Source organism: Eschrichtius robustus, chromosome 5 (assembly GCF_028021215.1).
Source record: "Eschrichtius robustus isolate mEscRob2 chromosome 5, mEscRob2.pri, whole genome shotgun sequence".
In the NCBI taxonomy this organism is placed as follows: Eukaryota; Metazoa; Chordata; class Mammalia; order Artiodactyla; family Eschrichtiidae; genus Eschrichtius; species Eschrichtius robustus.
In genome coordinates this window covers 145118981-145139628 of record NC_090828.1, presented here as the reverse complement: position 1 = coordinate 145139628, position 20648 = coordinate 145118981, and the positions used below count along the sequence as shown (strand labels likewise).

Below are 20648 nucleotides of genomic sequence, written 5' to 3'. Positions count from 1 at the left end.
AATTTTAATAGTAGAGCAATAGTAGGGAAAGGAACTTACCTTTTTTTTCTTTTTTCTTTTTTTTTTTTGATCAAAGAGAGCTTTCTTAACCCAAATGAAGATGGAAAGTGCTTTTCTACAATTAGCAGCTTCCTGCTGCCTGATGATACGGTGATCAACACATAGGCCTGTCCTTGCAGCTGGCTTCCTGGCTCAGCTGAAAGAGTGAAAGAGTGATTTTCTTTAGTTGGTCTCTAGCGTGTTGCTACTGTCAGCTCTTCTATGTCTCTGACTTAAGTTTTCTGTGCTTCCCAGTTCTACTTTGTGCATACACCAATCTTTAGAGTATTTGTTTTTTTGGTTTTTTTTGGGGGGGGCGGTGCTCTGCATTGGGTCTTCATTGCTGCACGCGGGCTTTCTCTAGTTGCGGTGAGCAGGGGCTACTCTTCATTGTGGTGCGCGGGCTTCTCATATGGTGGCTTCTCTTGTTGCGGAGCACGGGCTCTAGGCACGTGGGCTTCAGTAGTTGTGGTTTGCAGGCTCAGTAGTTGTGGCGCGTGGGCTCAGTAGTTGTGGCACACGGGCTTAGTTGCTCCGCGGCATGTGGTATCTTCCCGGACCAGGGTTCGAACCCGTGTCCCCTGCATTGGCAGGCGGATTCTTAACCATTGCGCCACCAGGGAAATCCTACTTTAGAGTATTTCTTCCTCATCTCCCTCAGTCATGTAATTCTTAAATTCGTGGAAGTTTTATAATAGAAGCTAGGGAAACAAAATATAAGTATCAAATTTCATTTATCAAAGAATTCTAAATGTTTGGATTCATGTACTTATGAAAGTTTATTTTAAAATATCTTTACGTGGGCTAGTATGCATATTATAAAAGCAAATACTTAAATATTTCAGTTTTATTTGTTAATGTAAATATACAGTTTTTAAAACTCTAAATGTTATAATTCCAGTAAACGCTATCTTTTTTTTTTTTTAAGGTACCAGTATTTTTTGCAAATCAAACAAGACATTCTTACTGGAAGGTGAGCTGTTTTAAGTTTTTAGTAATGGGCTTTAAAAATACTTCCAATTCTGTAATAAGTAGTCCATGATCATTGCAAACAGATTATCTACTGAAAGATGGCTACATGTAGCATGAATTCCTTTCATCAGATAAGTTCATTACTTAATAGTTAAAATGTAAGTCACACAGAAACTTCAAGTGTGAATAGTATAATATAAATTATAGTGCTTTTAAAATTATTGTGTTTAACCTTGAGTTATTTTCTGTTTTATTAGATTGCCCTGTCCTTGTAACACTGCTGCTCTTTTGGCTTCATTTGCTGTTCAGTGTAAGTATCAGCCCACCTTTGGGCCATATAGCATGTGATTGCATGGTCTCTGTTGGTAGTACGTTGCCTTTAATGTATGAGTTATTTAAACATATGTTACTATGCAGAAAAAAGTGACTACACAGAAAGTGTAATGAAACATCCAATTAGTTAGCACTTACTTTGATTCCTGAAAATAATTTTTCTGAAGTTGTTTAAGACCTAGGAGAACGTTGAATGTATTGTTATAATTTGCTTAAATGGTAACAGTAGAAACAAATATTTTACTTCCAGAAATATAAAGGAATTCTTGACATTGCTGATTTGGCTATAAAACTTGAAAAATGTGTTTATTGAAGTGTGAATATTTTCTTTCCATTTATTAGCTGAACTTGGAGACTACAATCAATCAGAAAACTTGCCAGGCTACCTCTCAGATTATTCTTTCATTCCTAATCAACCTCAAGATTTTGAAAAAGAAATTGCAAAACTACATCAGCAACATACGTAAGGATTTATTTACTTTTCTGCTTACTTGATAAACTTCTTAATGGCATCTTTTCTAGAGAAATGTTTAAAATTATTTCTAATGTGATTACTTAATATAGAACAGTTACTATTATATAAAATAGTATGATTACTGTAAAGAAATGTAGGTAATCTATACTAAAAAAATCATAGACTATATGAGGCTTGTTTTCATGTCTGTTAAGAAACATAAAGCTGTATGTAAACAGACATGTATTGGCTATTATACAAAGTCGCCAGTTCTTTAAGAAGGAATTTTAGAATATTAATAATATGTTTACAATATACAGTTCAATCTACTTAGCAGTTCTTTCTTAGTTTTTAGCTGTGCGAAAGGAATCAATTCTGTTTGGTAATGAGCCAAGAGAAGAAAAGGAACTTTATGTAGTACTAAATTAATAAAAAAAAATTCTTTTAAAATAGTACCATTTTTTCATTTATAACAGTATTCAACTTTGATATTTTATGAATCTGATTTTCTGTGACATGAGTTTTCAAGAAGAGGTTTATTGCTTTGAATAGAAAATCGTATTGTTTCTTGGCTCAGAGTTCAGTTTTGCTTTACCATACAATTCAAAATACTCATGGAGGAGCTAAGGCAGTGTTACATATTGGCTGAGAATCTGAACTAGACTCTAAGAATCTGAGCCAGACTCATTTGGCCTCGTTTGAAATTCTGATGAGGCTACTTTACTTACAATCTTGTAACCTCAGCCCAATCACTCTATGTCTATTTGTGTTTCCTTACATGTAAATTGGGGATGATAAAACTATCTACCTCTGGTGTTATTATAAGCATTAAGTGAGTTTATATATACAAAGTACTCAGAACAGTGCTTGGCACATAGTAAGCACTGAAGAAATATTAGCTCTTACTAATAAGGAAACTCACTGTCATTCGGTAATGGCCCATGTGTCTACAACATGTTGGCAAACTATGGCCTGTTGCCTCCTTTTGCGTGGTCTACGAGCTAATAAAAATGGTTTGTACATTTGAAATAGTTGAAGAAAATCAAAAGAAGAAGAACATTTTGTGGCACATGAAATTTTGAGAAATTCCACTTTCAGTGTCCTTACGTGAACAGTCATTGGAACACAGATTCCCTCATTGGCCTACACATTGTCTGTGGCTGCGTTCACATAACAGCAGAGCTGAGTTGTTGCAGCAGAGGCCATATGGCCTGAAAGCCTGAAGTGCTTACCAGCCACCTCTTTCCAGTAAAGGTTTGCGGACCCTAATCTAAAGCAAGATTAATGAGTGAGAATTTTAACAGACCGGCTTCATGTGGTATGGGGGCTGTTTTGGTCTAAAAGCAAATGCCATTTATTATGAAAGTTCTACACATTGCATATCTGAACCAAGGGTTTGAAGATAAACCAGATTTTTAAAAAAATTTACCAATAATGAAAAGTCTGTTCTGTCAGGAAAAAGATTGTACATTTCACAGGGTATTTATTATATATTTCTATTTGCTTTAAAGAAATGGTTCTGCAAATTTTTAAAGAAAGAAAAAATAGAATCATCCAGTTTATAATGCAGGAGGGTGGGGAAGAAAGTAGAGTATTTATTTAACTTAACTGAATTTTATAGAAAACTGACGTATATCTCCTTTTTTTGAGGAATCCCATTTTTATGATCATACGTTGGCAGGCTGCTTGCTCCCTTTTCTGATATCATTCATGAATGAAGGGTGATATCTTTGCATTTTTAATTTGTTGGTTTTGCTCTGCTATAGCCTGATAATATCAGATAACCAAGGTTGTTAGAACTGTATATAATACAGCCTTTTTTAAAGGCTTTGCACTTACAGTAGTAATTCTCAAACTTGTGTTCATAAGAATCACCTGGAATATTTCCTAAACGTAAACAATTTGGACCCATTTATTCTATATCAGTTTCTATAGAACAGTACATCTGAAACTACCTGTGATGAAAGACCAGTTTTCCCCTCAGTCTCTCATGGAATGATGCTTCTGAAAAATATAATAAAAATGAATTACTAGAAAAATAAAATGGAGAAATAAACAAAGGCATAAAAAATTACAAGTACTTTTTTGTTGTTAGATGCAACAGACATAAAATTACTCTGCCAAAGTGCTACAAAAGGCTGTGACACTCTCAATTTCTGTTCTTGTTATGAGTCAACACCTGTCTGTGCACCACACCCTGAGAAGCCCTGCTCCAGAGCTCGCCCCAGAGACTGCATGTGTCAGAAGCACCCTGTGTGATTAAAATGCACATATGGAGTGTAGACCAAATTTTGAAAAATATTTGTTTTAAGTTAAGTCTGAGAGTGGCTTTGTAACACCCGTAAGTATAGCTTAGAACTTTAAAAAGCTGGTGCATTCTTGTGTTTCTGGAAAATAAGAAAATATTGTACAAAGTAATAATTTGTGTTACTGAAAATGTACCCTCCAGAAAAGTTAGATGTTACTGTACAGAACTAAGAGGAGTACTCGTGCATGGTGTTTTGTAAAATATTTAATCAGAATGCTGAAAAATTTTCTAGATAAATAGGCTTTTTGTAATTTGGTCATATTTGTATTGTTATAATTTTTAACCTAATGATGTTTTTACAGAGGCTTATCTCCTGCAGAAGCAGAATTTAATTACCTGAACACAGCACGTACCTTAGAACTCTATGGAGTTGAATTCCACTATGCAAGGGTAAGTGAAGAAAATGCATTTTGATGTTGTTGTTAGGCACCATTATTCAGCAAAAAAAATTTTTAATGCCCTGATAGGATTAGGCAGCAAATCGAACAGTGAGTGCTGCCAGCATAGTCGCACTCAAAATTTCCTCTGAATATAAGTATTTTCACAGTCACAATCACTTAAGATGCAATACCTGACAAGAAGAGTGGTTGAAGTGGATTTTTCATGTTATTTTTCTTCAAGGTAGTGTGTTATAAGGATAATTTTTGCTGACCATAAGAGACAGTACCTTTAGAATTTTTATTTTGCAAAATAAAAACTGTTACAGTGGGCTTCCCTGGTGGTGCAGTGGTTAAGAATCTGCCTGCCAATTCAGGGGACACGGGTTTGAGCCCTGGTCCAGGAAGATCCCACATGCCGCAGAGCAACTAAGCCCGTGCGCCACAACTACTGAGCCTGCGCTCTAGAGCCCGCAAGCCACAACTACTGAAGCCTGTGCGCCACAACTACTGAAGCCTGTGTGCCTAGGGCCCGTGCTTCCAACGAGAGAAGCCACCGCAATGAGAAGCCTGCACACCGCAACGAAGAGTAGCCCCCGCTCGCCACAACTAGAGAAAGCCTGCACACAGCAACAAAGACCCAACGCAGCTAAAAATAAATAAATAAATAAATAAATTTAAAAAACAAATTAAAAAAAACTGTTACAGGAGAAGTAATTTGTATTTTTAACTTTTATGAAAATCATTATCATAAAAGATGCTTTCACCTCACTGAGGCCTGTATTACTACACTCTTTTCATCATTTAGTAACATCATTATAAATTTTTATTTATAAAGCACAAAATCAATTGTATTTACATATTTTGGTTGCCCCCCGCCCCCACCATGCCTTTGTTAGGATGGAATTCTATAATCACTGGCTTTTCCTGTACAACACCCTAACTTTTTTTATTTTTTATTTTTGGAGGAGATTAAGCTTTTATTTAGTTTATTTTTTTGATTTAATTTATTTTTTATACAGCGGGTTCTTATTAGTTATCTGTTTTATACATATTAGTGTATGTATGTCAATCCCAATCTCCCATTTCATCACACCACCATCCTCCCTGACTTCTTTTTCATTGTGTCAATTTGCTGCTTCCAAAAGAGTGTTATCCTCCTGCCATAAGCATATTTGTGAGTGACTATCCTTCATTTGTGTGTCTCTTCACCTAGATTCCTTCTCATGATTGTTTCATCAAGAGATTATATTCCTTTAGAAGTACCTGAAGTACAGCTATTCTCTATACCTAATGAAAAGTGGAATTATAGGTAATCATCAGTTTAATTGGTGATAGGTTTTATATTTTCTTGGGACAAACTACTAAGCCTAATATGGATCCCAGCCTGAAAGGGAGTTAAGTTTTCCTTAGATAGTTATTTTTAATTTATTTTAATATATAGACATATGCAGACCCATTCCTTTTAAAAAACCAAATGACTTGCTTTCCTCACATGACTGGATCTGGTAATTCTGAGCATTTGTGACTGGGAAGTCTGTCTGTTTCCATTTAAAATGTTTAAGTCCCCCTTGAACTTCTTGTGCTCTTTAGAATGAGCCCTTCACCCTCCCTCCCTCTTTGCGGGCTATTACTTTTGAACATGATTCTCCAAAGGTAACATAGTGGTCACTAGATTTTGGTTTTATTATAATACAGTTTAAAACAAATGGAACTTTAAATATGTATACTAGACTATGGTTAACAGTAAAAAAGACCACTAAAATCAGTCATTTTAGTGCTAAAGTTTTCTAAAGGTGGTTTAGACTGCTATCTGTTATCATTGACTGCGGTCAATATAATACAAAGAATGTTAGACTTTACTTTTTTTAACTTAAGTGACATGGCTGGGTCTCATACATAATTAACCGTGTCATTATTTATTGATTTGTCTAAGTTATGTTTTTTTGTTGTTTAAATTATTAGATTGTAAAACTCTTTCTCAGAAAGCCATAAATGTAGAGTGCCAAATTAAAGGAATTTAAATTTTAAATATTTTGTACAGACCAAAAAAAAAAAAAAACCCACAAAATAACCCAGCTAGGAAAAGGTGTTTCTGCTGTAAGTGGATGTGGAGAACTTCAGAAAATGTGCAAATGTTCAGTGAACATGAAGGGAAGTTTTGTAGCCTCGGGAACAAAAAGGACAAAAGGTAGAGGGGAGAGGACACATAAAGAAAATACTTAAGTTTTAATTGAATATCACAAGCAAAAGTATGTTTGAAATAATGTTTTATTTTGAAAAACAAGGTTAAGATCTTTTCTCTCTGCCTCCAGAATGTAGGTTGAAAAAATTAGAGTAGAACTAAGTTATTTATAGCAATCTGCAAGATGCAAATAAGTCTTAGAACCATCATAGCAGTGCATCTGTTATGTGCCTTGCACAGTGTTGGCACTAAGGATGACTTAGTGAACAAAACATCGATTATCCCTGCCCTCATGGAGCTCACAAGATAGTGAGGGGAAAGAATTAGAGCATGTATGAACAGTTAAGTATTTGAGAATATGAAGGGGCAAGTACAAGAATGCCATGGGACCCTGTGGCAGGAACTTCTAATCCAGCCTGGGAGCAGAGGGTAGGGAAGGCTTCTTAGAAGTAATTTACTGAAGCCAGAAAAATTAATAAGCATTAGCCAAGGGAGCAGTTTTCACCATAGAGCCATCAGGATGAAGGAAGACCTGAAATCAAGAGAGAACATGGCCTATTTGAAAAAACAAAAACATTTAGTACTCCTGGAAGATTATATGAATAAGGGAAAAGGAGACTGTAGAAAAGTAAAGAATGAAGGACAACTTCAGGGTAAGGAAAGAAAAAAAGATTTGAGGGCAGGGTGCATGGGAATATTTGTTTCTTAAAATAACATCATAAATGGATTTTTTTCTTGGTGTTCAGTTGTATGAGTTTTAACACATGTGTAGGTTCATGTAACCACAAACAGAAACAGAGCATTTCCATCACCGCCACCCCCCCCCCCCCCAAAAAAAAAGTACACTGGCTAGTGCTGCCCCTTTGTAGTCCAGCCTCCTCCTTACCCCCGGTTCCTGGCAACCCTGGTCTGTTCCCTGACTCCATAGTTTGTCTTTTCCAAAATGTCTTATAAATGGAATCCTGCAGTATGTAACCTTTTGAGACTGGCTTCTTTTACTTATAGTAATGCATTTGGGATTTATCCAAGGTACTGTGTAGTTCAGTAGTTCATGCTTTTATTGCTGAATTGTATTCAGTTATATGGACGTACCATGGTTTGTTCCTCCATTCACCCATTGAAGCACATCTGGGTTGTTTCCAGTATTTTTTGTTTTGTTTTGTTTTGTTATTAATAGGCCTCCTGCAAACATTCATTTATAGGTTTTTGTGTGAATTTAAGTTCTCATTTCTGTAGGGTAAAAATCCCAAACTGGGATTTCTGGGTCATATAACAAGTGTATACTTAGCTTTATATGAAATTAGGGAATTGTTTTCTAGACTGACAACCGCTTTGCATCCCCACCAGCATCTTTGCAAGTTCCAGTTGTTTTACATCCTTTTAGCATGTGGTACTGTTTTGTTTTGTTTCTTTTTAAGCCTTTCTGTGATAGGTGTGTTTTATCTCATCGTGGTTTTACTTTGCATTTCCTTAATGACTAATGATGTTGGGTATCATATCTTTTCTTTGATGAATGTCTGTTCAGGTGTTTTTCCCATTATTTAATTTGTTCTTTTCTTTTTTTACTCTTGTCTTTTGAGAACTCTTTATATATTCTAGATACACTTTTTTTGTTGGATATGTGATTTGCAGATATTTTCCCCACTCTTTGTTTTGCCCTTTTGTTCTCTTAACAATGTCTGTCACAGAGCAAAAGAAAGTGATAGATTCTCATACCCCTTATTCAATCACTGGTGGAACAGACATTTTAAAAATTAGCATAATATAGATTTTAGCAACATAGCAAACTGTAGAATACTGTATCCGACAAGTTTGGAGTACACATTATTTTTAAGTATGCAGAATAAAATTTCTGTTCATGGTACATTTAAGCTGAAAACAATAACACAATGATGACTTTAGAGATCCTCCAAGTATTTGGAAATTAAGAAATATACTTCTAAACAAGCCATGGGTACAAATACTATCATTATTTCTACCCAACAGCCTCTGTGCACTGCTCTCAGACTCACCTAGAAAGAATAATAATTAGTTACCCCTAAGTCTGTGGTTAGGATCAATTGATAAAATAACGGATATCAAGTTAATCTTGAAAATATAAAATAATTTGAACATATTAAATTAATACCAAGGAACATTGTGGGAGCTAAATTTAAATATTTATAAAGAATTTCTGACCTCTGAAAATGGAAGAAGCACTATGTCAGGAGTAATTGTTGGCCTAAGTAACTTGTTAAATGAATGGCTTGAGGGCTCACTAAACTCCTATCATCTTTACTAGAAAATCAGTCAATATTTATTACACTGTGAGAGTGGAATAAAATAGCATAATAGAGCTATACGATATCTATACCGTAGATCTTCAAGTTTAATCTCTGTTTTATAAAGAAGTTAGCATGATATAAACTCTTTGTTTTCCTGAGAAACTGATTCCTGGTTATCTAGATGTAAATGTAATCACAGAAGGCTTGGCCTTAGGTTTTTGGTTAGGTATAGGATGCTCTAAATTGACCCTAAAACAGTCCTACCCAAGTTTTGGGCTTAATTTTGAATATCTTATTTCCATAGGTGTTTGTAATAATGATGAAGATAATTCTACTGAAAAATAACTTTTGCCCTTCAAAGTTTCAAGAAAAGGAAAGCTTAATGATGCTATTTTGATTATTCATTTATTCATTCAGTGAACATTTTTTGAGCACCTTCTATGTTGCAAGTCCTGTTTATAGACACCATGGATACAGCAGTGAGTAGATAAAATCCTACCCTCATGAAGCTTGCATTCCAGTGGGCAAGACGGACGATAAGCGAATAATTGAGTACCTTAGAGTACATAGTGTGTGATTCCATGGAAGTAAAGTTCAAGAATAGGCAAAATACCAGTCTATATCAGCAGAAGAAGTCAGAACAGCAGTTCCCTCTGCAGGGGTGTTACTAGCTGGGAGGCTCCTGAGGGAGCCTTTTGGGATTTGGAAAAATGTATATGTTGGTTTGTGGTGGTTACATGTAAGTGTATATACTCAAGTTATGCATGTTGTAAAATTTTGAGTTGTACACTTAAGATTTGTGCATTTTACTGTATATTCTACTCAGTTTTCTTATGATTAATTAAAAGGTAATGTATCGGATTGTGATAGATGCTGTGGAGAAAAATTAAGGTGAGAAAGGGGAGTGAGAGAGTCAAAAATGGGGTATCAGAGAAGGCCTTACTGAGAAGGTGAACAGACGTGGGGGCGTCCTGCAGATATCCGTGGGGAGAATGTCCTAAGCAGAAGAAACGGCAATAAAAGTCCATGAAATAGTGTGCTTTGCACCTCAAGGAACAGCAAAGAGACCAGTATGGCTGGTGCAGTGAGCTGGAGTGGGGTGTATTGACAAGGTCCAGGTGGACCAGGGCTTTATAAGAATTTTACAGACTTTGGCTTGTAATTATAAGCGAGGCCAGTTGAGGGTTTGAGGAGGTAAAAGACATGGTGTGATTTACATTTTTTTAAAACGTTTTTTGGCCGCGTCGTGTGTCTTGCGGGATCTTAGTTCCCTGACCAGGGATCGAACCTGGGCCCCTGCAGTGGAAGCGTGGAGTCCTAACCACTGGACCGCCAGGGAAGTTCCCCAATCTGCACATATTTTGAATATGGAAGTGACAGCACTGACTGATGTATTGGCTCTAGGGTGTGAGAGAAAAAGGATTCAAGGAATGATTCTAACGTTTTTGGCCTGAACAACTTGAAAGATGGAGTAACTTTAGTGATTTGTAACAGTCAGAGAGAAGCAGATTTGAGAGGGTGGGTCAGGAGCTAGTCTTGGGACGTGCAATTTTAGAAGACTTTTATCAATCGAAATGAAAGAAGGCAGGCAATTCAGTATATGGAACTGGAGTTCAGAGGCGAGGTCTGGACTAGAGCCATACATTTGGGAATTGTCAGCTTACAGATAATATTTAAAGCCGTGACACGGGAGCACTGAAGGAACATAGCTAGTAGCAACTGAAGATTAGAGGTCCTCAGAGCTGGAACACTTCAAATTTTAAAGGTTAGATGAGGAAGAAATAGCCATTTAGATAGAAAGAACGCCTTTCAGAAAGAACGCCTTTCTTTCTGTCGGACACTTGTGTGTCTTTGAAGCCAAGGGAATCAGGTGTGGTCAACTATGTCAGATGAGAATTGGATTAGAAATGTGGAAGTTATTGTAATATTACCAGTATTGACTTTGTAATAGCAATTTTGGAGCTATAGTGATGGCCAAAGGCTGATTGATTAGAGAGTATTCAAGAAAGACTGTGAGAACAGTAATTTTGAGAGATTTTACTGTACAGGTTACAGATAATAATCACAGGAAACACCTTTATAGCATTTACTGTGTGCCTGACAACCTTCTTAGGGCTTATGTATATTAATCTCATTTAATCCTTAAAACAGCCCTGTGAAGTAAGAGTATTATCATCCTTACTTTCCAGATGAGGAAAATGAGACACAGAGAAGTTAACTAATATAATCATATGATATCTGTTTCTGTTTTAAGGTTCTTCGAAAACCTTGTTTTTAACCTGCATATATTTGAGGACTTTTGGACATATTTGTTCGAATAATCAAATAATTTAAAAATACAATCCCTTGAAACAGAGAAAAGAATCTCTTCTGTACAATAGAGCTATATATATGATTTCGTCTGTGTCACCCTAAAATATTCAGATCACACAGTGATTTTCCATATTCTGCTATGTGCTTTTACTCATAAGGACCTGTCTAGACATAGCATTTTTTCTTTCTTTCCCCTTTTTGATTCTTCTGTATCTTTATGAAAGTATCAGTAGGTCATTACTTGTATTTACTTTCACTGAATAATTTGAGAGCACATACACTGTTAGACCTATGTAAGGCACACAGAAATATTTTTTTAATTATTAATGAGTGTGTATTATGGCTAACTTTATACCTAACTACATGAAAAATATACAAACATAATAATTTTAAACTAATGATATATATAGGGGAAAATCATAAAGCTAAAAGGTAAAAGTGAAAACAATTTCAACATATATTACAGAAAGTTTTTTAGTATTCGTATTTTATAAAGAGTTCCCACAGTAGAGTAATTTTTTAAAACATGTAAGTAGAAATACAGGAGAAACAGAGGTGAGCATGTTGAAGTGTGACCCCTTAGGAGTGCAAATGTTAATATGAATATAATACTTGACCACTTCCATTTCTCTGACGCCACCCTTTTTATAGAGGTGTTTCAAATAATGTGTTCAAAGATTTTTATTACAGCATTGTTTGTAATATTAAAAATTTAGAAATTTCTAAATGAATCAACAGAAATGGTTAAGAAATTGTGATAAATCCATATTTTGGAATAATATGCAGCAGTTAAAACTGCTAAGTTAGAGGTATATATATTGATATGAAAAGATATCTACAAAATGCTAAGTGCAAAGGAAAAATTACGCAATAATATATCCCAGTTTTTGTTGATTAAAGAAATTGTGTGGTTATAAATACTACATATTTATATTTTGTATATATAAACAAAGATCTAGAAGAATATACAGTGGTCCCCCCTTATCCATGGTTTCTGTTTCTGCAGTTTCAGTTACCTGAGCTCAACTGGTCTGAAGATACTAAATGGAAAATTTTAGTGGCTTTGTGTTATTATTGTATTCTTACCATGTGACTGCAGAGAGACTCGAATGGTTAAGTGGTCCTAGCGACTTAGTGGAGAGTAGAACCGTGGTCTCCACCAGAAAGGAAGGGAGGGCACTGCAGGGCAGCGTGAATGGACAGTTGAGGCATGGGTAGAGAATATTAGAATATCTGTCCATAGTCCTCCTAAATCTCATCCTGTTTACATTGCTGTTTTTTAACATGTTGTAAAATAAAGCACATATACCCGTGTGTATATCGTAGTGAACATCTTTGTAAATACTACGCAGGTCAGCAGTAGGCTTTAGCCAGCCATTCCAGAAACGCTTTTTATACACTGTCCCAATCATAGCCCCTTCCTACATTGTTCTTCTGTGGTTTTATCACCCAGTGTGCCTTCCTGGATACTATAATTTGGTCTTGCTTTTTGTTTGTTTGTTTTAACTGAATAACTTTAAATGTCTTTTGATCCCTTCTTCCCTTACCGTTCCTTAGAATGTTCTTGTTAAAGAACTGCACCATTTCACCTGTAGTTTCACACAGTCTGGACTTTGCTGATTACATATGCATGGTACAATTCAGTACATTCTGCTGGGCTAATGAAGTTTTCACAGAGAAAGTGGACTTGATCTAGACTTTGGTTAGGTTTGATTTGATTCATCAGAGAGACATGAAGAAGAGGTGAGAACAGCATTAATTAAAACATGTAATTATGGGTACACAAAACATGTGGAATGACCTGATGGGAAGCAGGTTTTTACTAATTATAAAGGGGGAAATGAAATGGGATGGGGTGGTCGTTTCAGTGCCAAGCTAAACAGCGGGAGGTATTTTCCTACAGATAATAGAGGTCCATTCATTCCACAAATGGGTAGGCCTTTCTACATCTAAGAACCTGAAAGGGCACAAAACAAAGGCCCTGCACTTTGCTACTTAGGTTCTAGTGAAGAAGAGAAAAAATAAACAGATTAAACAAGTCAATGTATAGCGTTATATTAGATAGTAATAAGTGATAAGAAAAGCATAAAATAAGGTGGTCAGCGATCATTTTTCTGTACACTGGAATTAATAGCATTTGTATCCATAAAGGACATAATACTTATTTTCTTGCATTCTCTTGCCCAACTCTGGCAATACCTTGGGAACTGACACTTCAGTCTAGATAGCTATAATTTGAGAATTTGAATTCCTAGATATCCCTGCAGTGTTTTTTAATGTTTTTCTACCAGCATAGCAGCCTGACTGCTTTACGTATTTATTGAGTTTTGTGTATCTCTTTAATGGCATTGGTTCTTCTCAAGTGCTTGGTGGTCCTTGGTTGTGTACTTCTTTTGTATTTGTGATTCCTAGTTCACTTGGTCATGCATGATGTTTGTCTTTACTGCAGCCTGTTTTAGGTGCTGGAGGAGGGAAGGAAGGAACTGCCAGGTAGAATGTGCCTATAGTTTGCTTTTTTCAGTTTTGGGTTCTCCATCCCTTCTGGGGATCACTCTATTCCTGTCCCCAGTATCCACACTTGCTGTTTTAGACAAGGCTGCACACAATTCTGTGTCCTGTAGCTCAGTCTAGATTGTAGGGTTGATAGGAGCTAATTATCTTTCCTGCTCCCTACCTGATCATCCTGACAGTAATTTGAGGGTTCCCCTTGGGCTGTGGTTTTCTGGAATTATTTTCTCTCCATAAATCTGATCTTATCCACTTTGTCTTCACAGACTCCTCAAAATGTCTGGCCCACTGATTACACACCTTTCAGTGTTACGGATTGTTTTCAAGTGTTAGGGGTTTTTTCTGTTTTCATGTATCTTCTCTGATGTTTTATGAGACTGGGAGCAGGAGGGGTAACCGGAGCATATATTAAGTCGCCATCCTTGAGGCTGGGCCTGCCATCTTGATTCAGACTTCTGATTGATGTCCTTTGAACAGTGATTTAAGACTCTGATAATAGTGTGCAGTGGTGCTGGTTATTGCAGAAGAAAAGGAGCAGCCAGACAAATTAACATACACTGCTGTGTTTGGCCACTTACTACATGTTGGCTTACCTAACAGGCTAATTTAGTAATATTTCATTTAATTAGACATTATTGAAACTACATTTTAAAGGTTTTTTTCCTAGGGAGACAATTACAGAATCTTGATTATATTTTCATCAATTAGTTCTATCTTCTGATCACATAAATGCTAGGGATAAAAGCATTATTGCTATATTAGTTTGCCTGTAGTATGTTTCAAGTCAAGAAGCAGAGCTATTTCAAGACTGATTAGCAGCTGAGAAAAGTTTTAATTCCACTCATTCTCTTAATAGTGCAGGTCAGCTGTTCACGTTGGATCAGTCAGCATGAGAACTCACCCGTCAAAGCACAATTCAAATTTCCTTCTCAGGAGCCTTCCAAACTCTCCAACAATTGTCCCCACTCTATACTCCCATAATGTTTTTGTTGTATTATGTCTGTTATAGAACTTCTCATTATATTGGAAATATTATTTTATTACAGGTTGCCCTTCACCAAACTCTGAACTCCAGGTTTTATTCACTTTTACAATCCTACCACCATATTTACACAGTAATTGGACCTTAATAGTTTTAGAAATGGAAAGATAGGTACTAACTTATCATTCTATAAGATGAGAAGGTCTTTGATTTTCTATATCAAAGAGTCAGTCCCATTTATAAACTGTGGGAAATCCTGAAATCATTTTTGCTTTAGATTAGTAAATTATAATAATGCAACATTTAAGTTTGATTTGAAGTATGTCCTTTATTTTTATGATGTAACAGTTACCATATGGATTTGTAAATATTACTCAGTTAACTGTTGCCTTTGATGAAATGTCACACTGTGTAAAAAAACTAATCATATTTTTAAAATATATCTTTAACAGTTTATTTTAGATTTGCCATTTTCTTTTTTTTGTTGTTTTTTGAAGGATCAAAGTAACAATGAAATTATGATTGGAGTGATGTCAGGAGGAATTCTGATTTATAAGAACAGAGTACGAATGAATACCTTTCCATGGTAAGAACTTCCATCAGTACTTTTGCTTTTACCATTATATTACCAAATACAATTCATATTAAAGAAAGTGGTTGTTGAGCTATTTAATGTTGTCATACAACTTTGTCCACTTACTTGGAATCTACCAGAAGATACCAAAATAATTGAATTATTTGTTTCAAAAGTGTCTTAGTTTAAAGAAAATACTACTTTGCGAATTTTTCTCTTAGACAATCTCTGAATCTGTACTGTAGTGTAATAGCTAATATTGTCATATTTACTCTGTGTCTCACACTGTGCCAGTTGTTTTGAATACAGTACTTCACTCAAATGCATTCAGTGGGTGCTAGTTTATTAGTTGGAACATGGGCATGGTTGCCGCAACAAAGGCCCCTTATTACAGTGGTTTAAATAGGTACTAGGGAAGTATGGTGGCTCCGTGGGGCTTAAAGCTCATGTTTCTTTTGTGTTATTGCTCTACTGTCCTTAGCATGTTGTCCTTGTCCTCACTGTCCAGTGACTCACTCACCGTCACTTCTGTATCCCAAAGTGAGGAAGAAGGAGAGGTAGCATCTGCCATTTCCCTTTAAGGGGATAGCGTGAAAATTGTAAAAATCATATTGATCACATATCCCTTGTGTGAATATCATATAAGTAACTCGGGTTTTAAAAAATAAACACCATGATTTTCTCTAGGGGAAGAAACAAATACAAAGGAAGTATATTGTATCAATCTGTTTCTCTTTATATCTCCTAAAAGAATTGGTCCAGGTTTTTCAATATCTCTGATTATTATTTAATAGGTTTTTGTAATTAGTCACTTATATAACACTAATAGAAATATGATAACTGACAGAAGCTATTATTTTAGAAAATTGCCACAATTACGTTGGGAAAATAAACGTAAATTTCCCCAATAGGTCACTATCTAGGGAAACATGAAATACAAAATATAAAATTGATGAAATGAACTTCATCAAAATTAGATATTTTTGCTCTCCAGAAGACACTGTAAAGAAAATGAAAAGGCAAAAAAGTCTTTTATAAAATACATATTTGATAAAGGACTTATCAAAAAAATGTAAAGGACTCTTATAGCTCAGTAATAAGACAACTTGATTAAAAAGAATAGGCAAAATATGTGAATAGATACTTCCACCAAAGGAGATATACAGATGGCAAATAAGTACACAAAAAGATGCTCAGTCATTGGTGAAACACAGATTAAAACTGCAGTGAACTATTACTGTTCACCCACTACAATAGTTCCAATTAAAAAGAATGATAATACCAAGTAATGGCAAGGAAGCAGAGCACCTAGAAATCTCATATATTGCTGGTGGGAATGCAAACTAGTAGACCAACTTTGGAAAACAGTTTGGTATTTCTTCAAGGTTAAACATAGATTGACCATATAATCTGGCAATTCTATTCCTAGATATTTACCCAAGAGAAATGAAAATTCAAGTTTGTATAAAGATTTGCACATTGTTTTCATAGCTGTATTATTCATAACAGCACAAAACAGAATTCCAGGTGTCCATCAGTTGGTGAAAGGACAAGCAAATTACACTTGCAATGGAATACTGTTTAGCAGTGAAAGAAATGAACTGTTTTACACACTAAACAATATGGGTGACCCTCCCCTCAAAACATTATGCTAAGTGTAAGAAGCCTGACACAAAAGATGACGTACTCTTTGTTTCTATTTATATGAAATTCTAGAGAACACACAGTATAAAGACAGCAGACCCTTGGTTGCCATTGGAACATTTTCAGGTGATGGAAATTGTTACATGGTGGTTTGGGTGGGTGGTAGTTACACGGCTGAATGCATTTGTCAAAACTCATTGATTTATTTGCCTAAAATTGGGATATTTCATTTTACATATAAATTATACCTCTGTAAAGCTCATAAAAGAAAATCAAAGGTCATTTAGTGTTTCATCTCACATCTTTTAAGTTCTTCCTAATATAATTCAAATTGTGTTATGTTCAGAGGAGAATACAAAACAGTTGAAGACATGGTCCTTGCCTAAAAGTGGGCACATAAAAATTAATTACAAAACATAATAAGGCAATTTGTAAATTAAATGCTTCAGAAAAGATAGTTACAATTGTTGACTTTCATAATGGTAAATGTGCATCTTCAATTTTAATACTTTTCTGATTTTACTAAAGACAGTTAAAAATACTTTTTATTAATTTTACATTTTCTATAAATGTCAAAATCAGAAATAAATTCTTTTCAGGTGATGTGGTTAAAATGATAATCTAAATTTTTCTGTATTTTCAAAATTATACAATAAGGATTCTAGAAGAGTTTTTGACAAATTACTTTGGAAACACCAAGGATATAATTTCACTAGGGAAAATTGTAATGGCCCTATGGTATTTGAGATGGTTTTTAAAGGTTGAATAGAAATTTCTTCAGTGAGGAGGAAGTATGGAAGAGGTATGTGTGTATAGAGGGCTCAGTCAGGGAATTCGGGGTAAAGGTACCAAACATTTGCAGGCGCCTAACAGTAAGAAAGGACATGGCAAGTTGAGGAGATGATGGGATATTTGGTTTGATTTTTTTTTTCAGTTGTCTTCACTGAGGACAGAAGCAAGGGCATAAGAATTTAAGATACTGTTGCTTAGGAGAGAAATTAGATTCAGATTGTGAAGGATCTTATATATTCCATATGCTGAGGAGTTGGTATATTATTTTATTATTAAATATTCTTGAAGGTAGTTTCATGTTGAGAAATAGAACTCATGTTTATAAGTCTTTATCACACAAGTTAGGTTAAAAAAAGGAATGTGAGCATTTAAGATATTGATTGGAAAATACTATATAGTATTCCTTTAAATTTTTATTTTCAAGAATTAAACTAAATAGATGGGATTTAAAGTTGTTGAAGCTACTAGATGTACATCATCCTGGAACATAAGGATTTCTTCTGATCCTAACTACTCATAGCAGTACATACTACAACATTAGGAGTACATTTATACGTATACCACAAATTGCCATGATTAAAGGTCCAATATCAGTTGATTTCCAAGGAAAATCAGTCATTAAGTTCTGTGAAAATCATCAAATACATGGTTTACTTTTAGTTCTTAAAGTATGGATCTATTTTCGCAAAAGCAACATACTTATTAATACTACATGTGAATAAGGGACCATTTCAGCCTCATCATCTTTATTCAAATTAGTGTTCGTAGAATTGCCGTTGCCCTTAAATTGATATTTTAGCAAAGTATTGTGTAAGTCTCCTTGAGGAAATCATAAAAATCACTTGATAAAAACTGATTATGATTACAGCTCGGAATTACCAAATTTCTACATGAATAAGGAGTTTTGAGTAAAGGTGGACGTTTTAGAGCTGATAGTTTTATAAGATTAATAAGGTAGGAAAAAAATCACTCATGGATTTTAATGCATTTTATCTGTACCTTATAACCCTGCAACTTGGATGTTGTTAGCATTATTTTTATGGATAAGGACTGAGAAATGCCAGAGAAGCTGACTGGGCCAGTGTTAACAAGTATGATGAGTATGAAGCAGAGCTTTAAATAAACCTGCGTCTTTCAGTTTCTGAAACACTCGCTTCTCACTTACCTCTTCTCTCAAAATTAGAGCTATGTGTAGAAAAAGTAATGTTCCATGTAATAAATATATTGCCTCATTTCTTTCCACATATGGTTATCCCTAAATTATCCAGTTCAAGTTCATACTTTTAAAATGTTGAATACTGAATTGGGAGTTACTTGGATTCTGTAATTAGACTTCACTAAAATTAATGCTCATCAAAAAACATCATTAGTAAAATGAAAAGGGAAGGAGAGAGTTCTGGTTCCCAGTCCAGCAGGTAAAGACTTTGGAAGTTGTCACCCCTGTCCTCACAAGAAAAAAAAAAAAAAAACTGAAAAAACTCAAAATCAACAACTCTTTTTAGATCCCTCAGAGAATTGAGGACACAGGGCATACTGCAGCTCTGAAAACTGGAGAGACAGATGAATACAAGGAATGACAACTTACCAGGACTGGAAACCACCTCTGTAGCCGCCCCTGGTAGAAGTACGTACAGGGTGATTGACAAATTGCTGGAGACGGAGCAGAGACTAGCTTGGACTAACTTACTTAGGAAGGACCCCTCGTTCTCATGAGTTTTACTACCAGGCACCCCACCAGGATCTCAGGGCGAAGATTGGAGAAAAATCCACTTGCGCTCGAAGGGCAGGGGATGGGAGTTGAGCAGGAAAGTAACCATTTTGAAATATGCTCAGAGCTTTCTGTTCTCCTTAACCAAGATCTGCCCTCAAGGAAATCTATTTTACCAATACTTAACCAACATGGGTTTTACCAGAGCTTAACCAAGGTGGGGGAAGGGAAGTACCCATTTCCAGCCTTCTCTGTACTTCCTGTTTCAGCTAGGGAAGGGTGAGCTGAGGGGCACTGAAGGGTGCAGCCAAGGGGCCCAGACCACTAAACCCGAGGCCTAATCACAGGATTAAAGACGGGTTCCTCCCCAGCCCCAGACTTAACTGACACATCACCAGGGCTCCTGTATAATAACAAAGCGTCACAACTTAAGTCACTGCAAAGCTCAGGCTAATTAAGAAGGACTGTCTTGGGAAACCGAAAGACAACCAGAGGGACAGAAACCAGGATAGTAGAGCAAATAGCCTCAAGTGCCTGCCTCAGAGACTGTTCCTTTGCAACAGTCACAATTTGATTGAATTCGTTCCTGAAGGAATTCATGGCCCAGGGCGCTGCTGAAAATAATAGAGCAGTGTGTTGGCAATTAGAGGAGTTCTCAGCTGGGTGTGGTTTTTGAGAGAATGGGATGACTAGTACCCCTGGTCATCTCAGCATTCCTGTGGGCACACCCAGAGCTGTGCTTTCCTGAAGAGCAGCAGCAGAAGCGTAAACTGGAGGTTGAGGGTGAAGATAGAGTCCGTGCAAGTAAACTACCGAATAACAGGAAGCTGGGAAGATGGGAAACACATACTTACGCTCACTATGATGCAATATGTAAAACATCTGGGTGCCAGCGAAATATTATAGGACACACAGATAAAGGAAAGTATGCCCCATGCACCTGATAAAAGACAAGCAACAGTTTTAAGTATACATGTGCATAATAACACAGTTTCAAAATACATGAAGCAAAAAATAAGGAAAAATAGACAATTCTACAATCGTAGTTGGAGATTTGAGCATATCCCTCTCAGAGCTCAATACAAAAACTAGACAATAAAAAATCAGTTGAAATAGATTCAAGCAGTATCAAATCTCTTGGCTTAATTGATAAACAATACTGAAACTGTGCGACTCAGATTGCACTTGAACCCAT

General features: G+C 35.8%; 1 protein-coding gene across 2 annotated transcripts in view; it reads left to right on the top strand.

Annotated features, from left to right (window-relative positions):
- The window catches only part of PTPN4 (protein tyrosine phosphatase non-receptor type 4), a 182224-nt gene that overhangs the window by 89816 nt on the left and 71760 nt on the right, over positions 1–20648 (top strand). For both annotated transcript variants that reach the window (XM_068545383.1, XM_068545384.1), the window contains exons 6-10: positions 968–1012; positions 1269–1321; positions 1687–1807; positions 4409–4496; positions 15233–15321. In XM_068545383.1, the coding sequence (XP_068401484.1) occupies positions 968–1012; positions 1269–1321; positions 1687–1807; positions 4409–4496; positions 15233–15321 (396 nt within the window). The remainder of the gene's footprint in view (positions 1–967; positions 1013–1268; positions 1322–1686; positions 1808–4408; positions 4497–15232; positions 15322–20648) is intronic.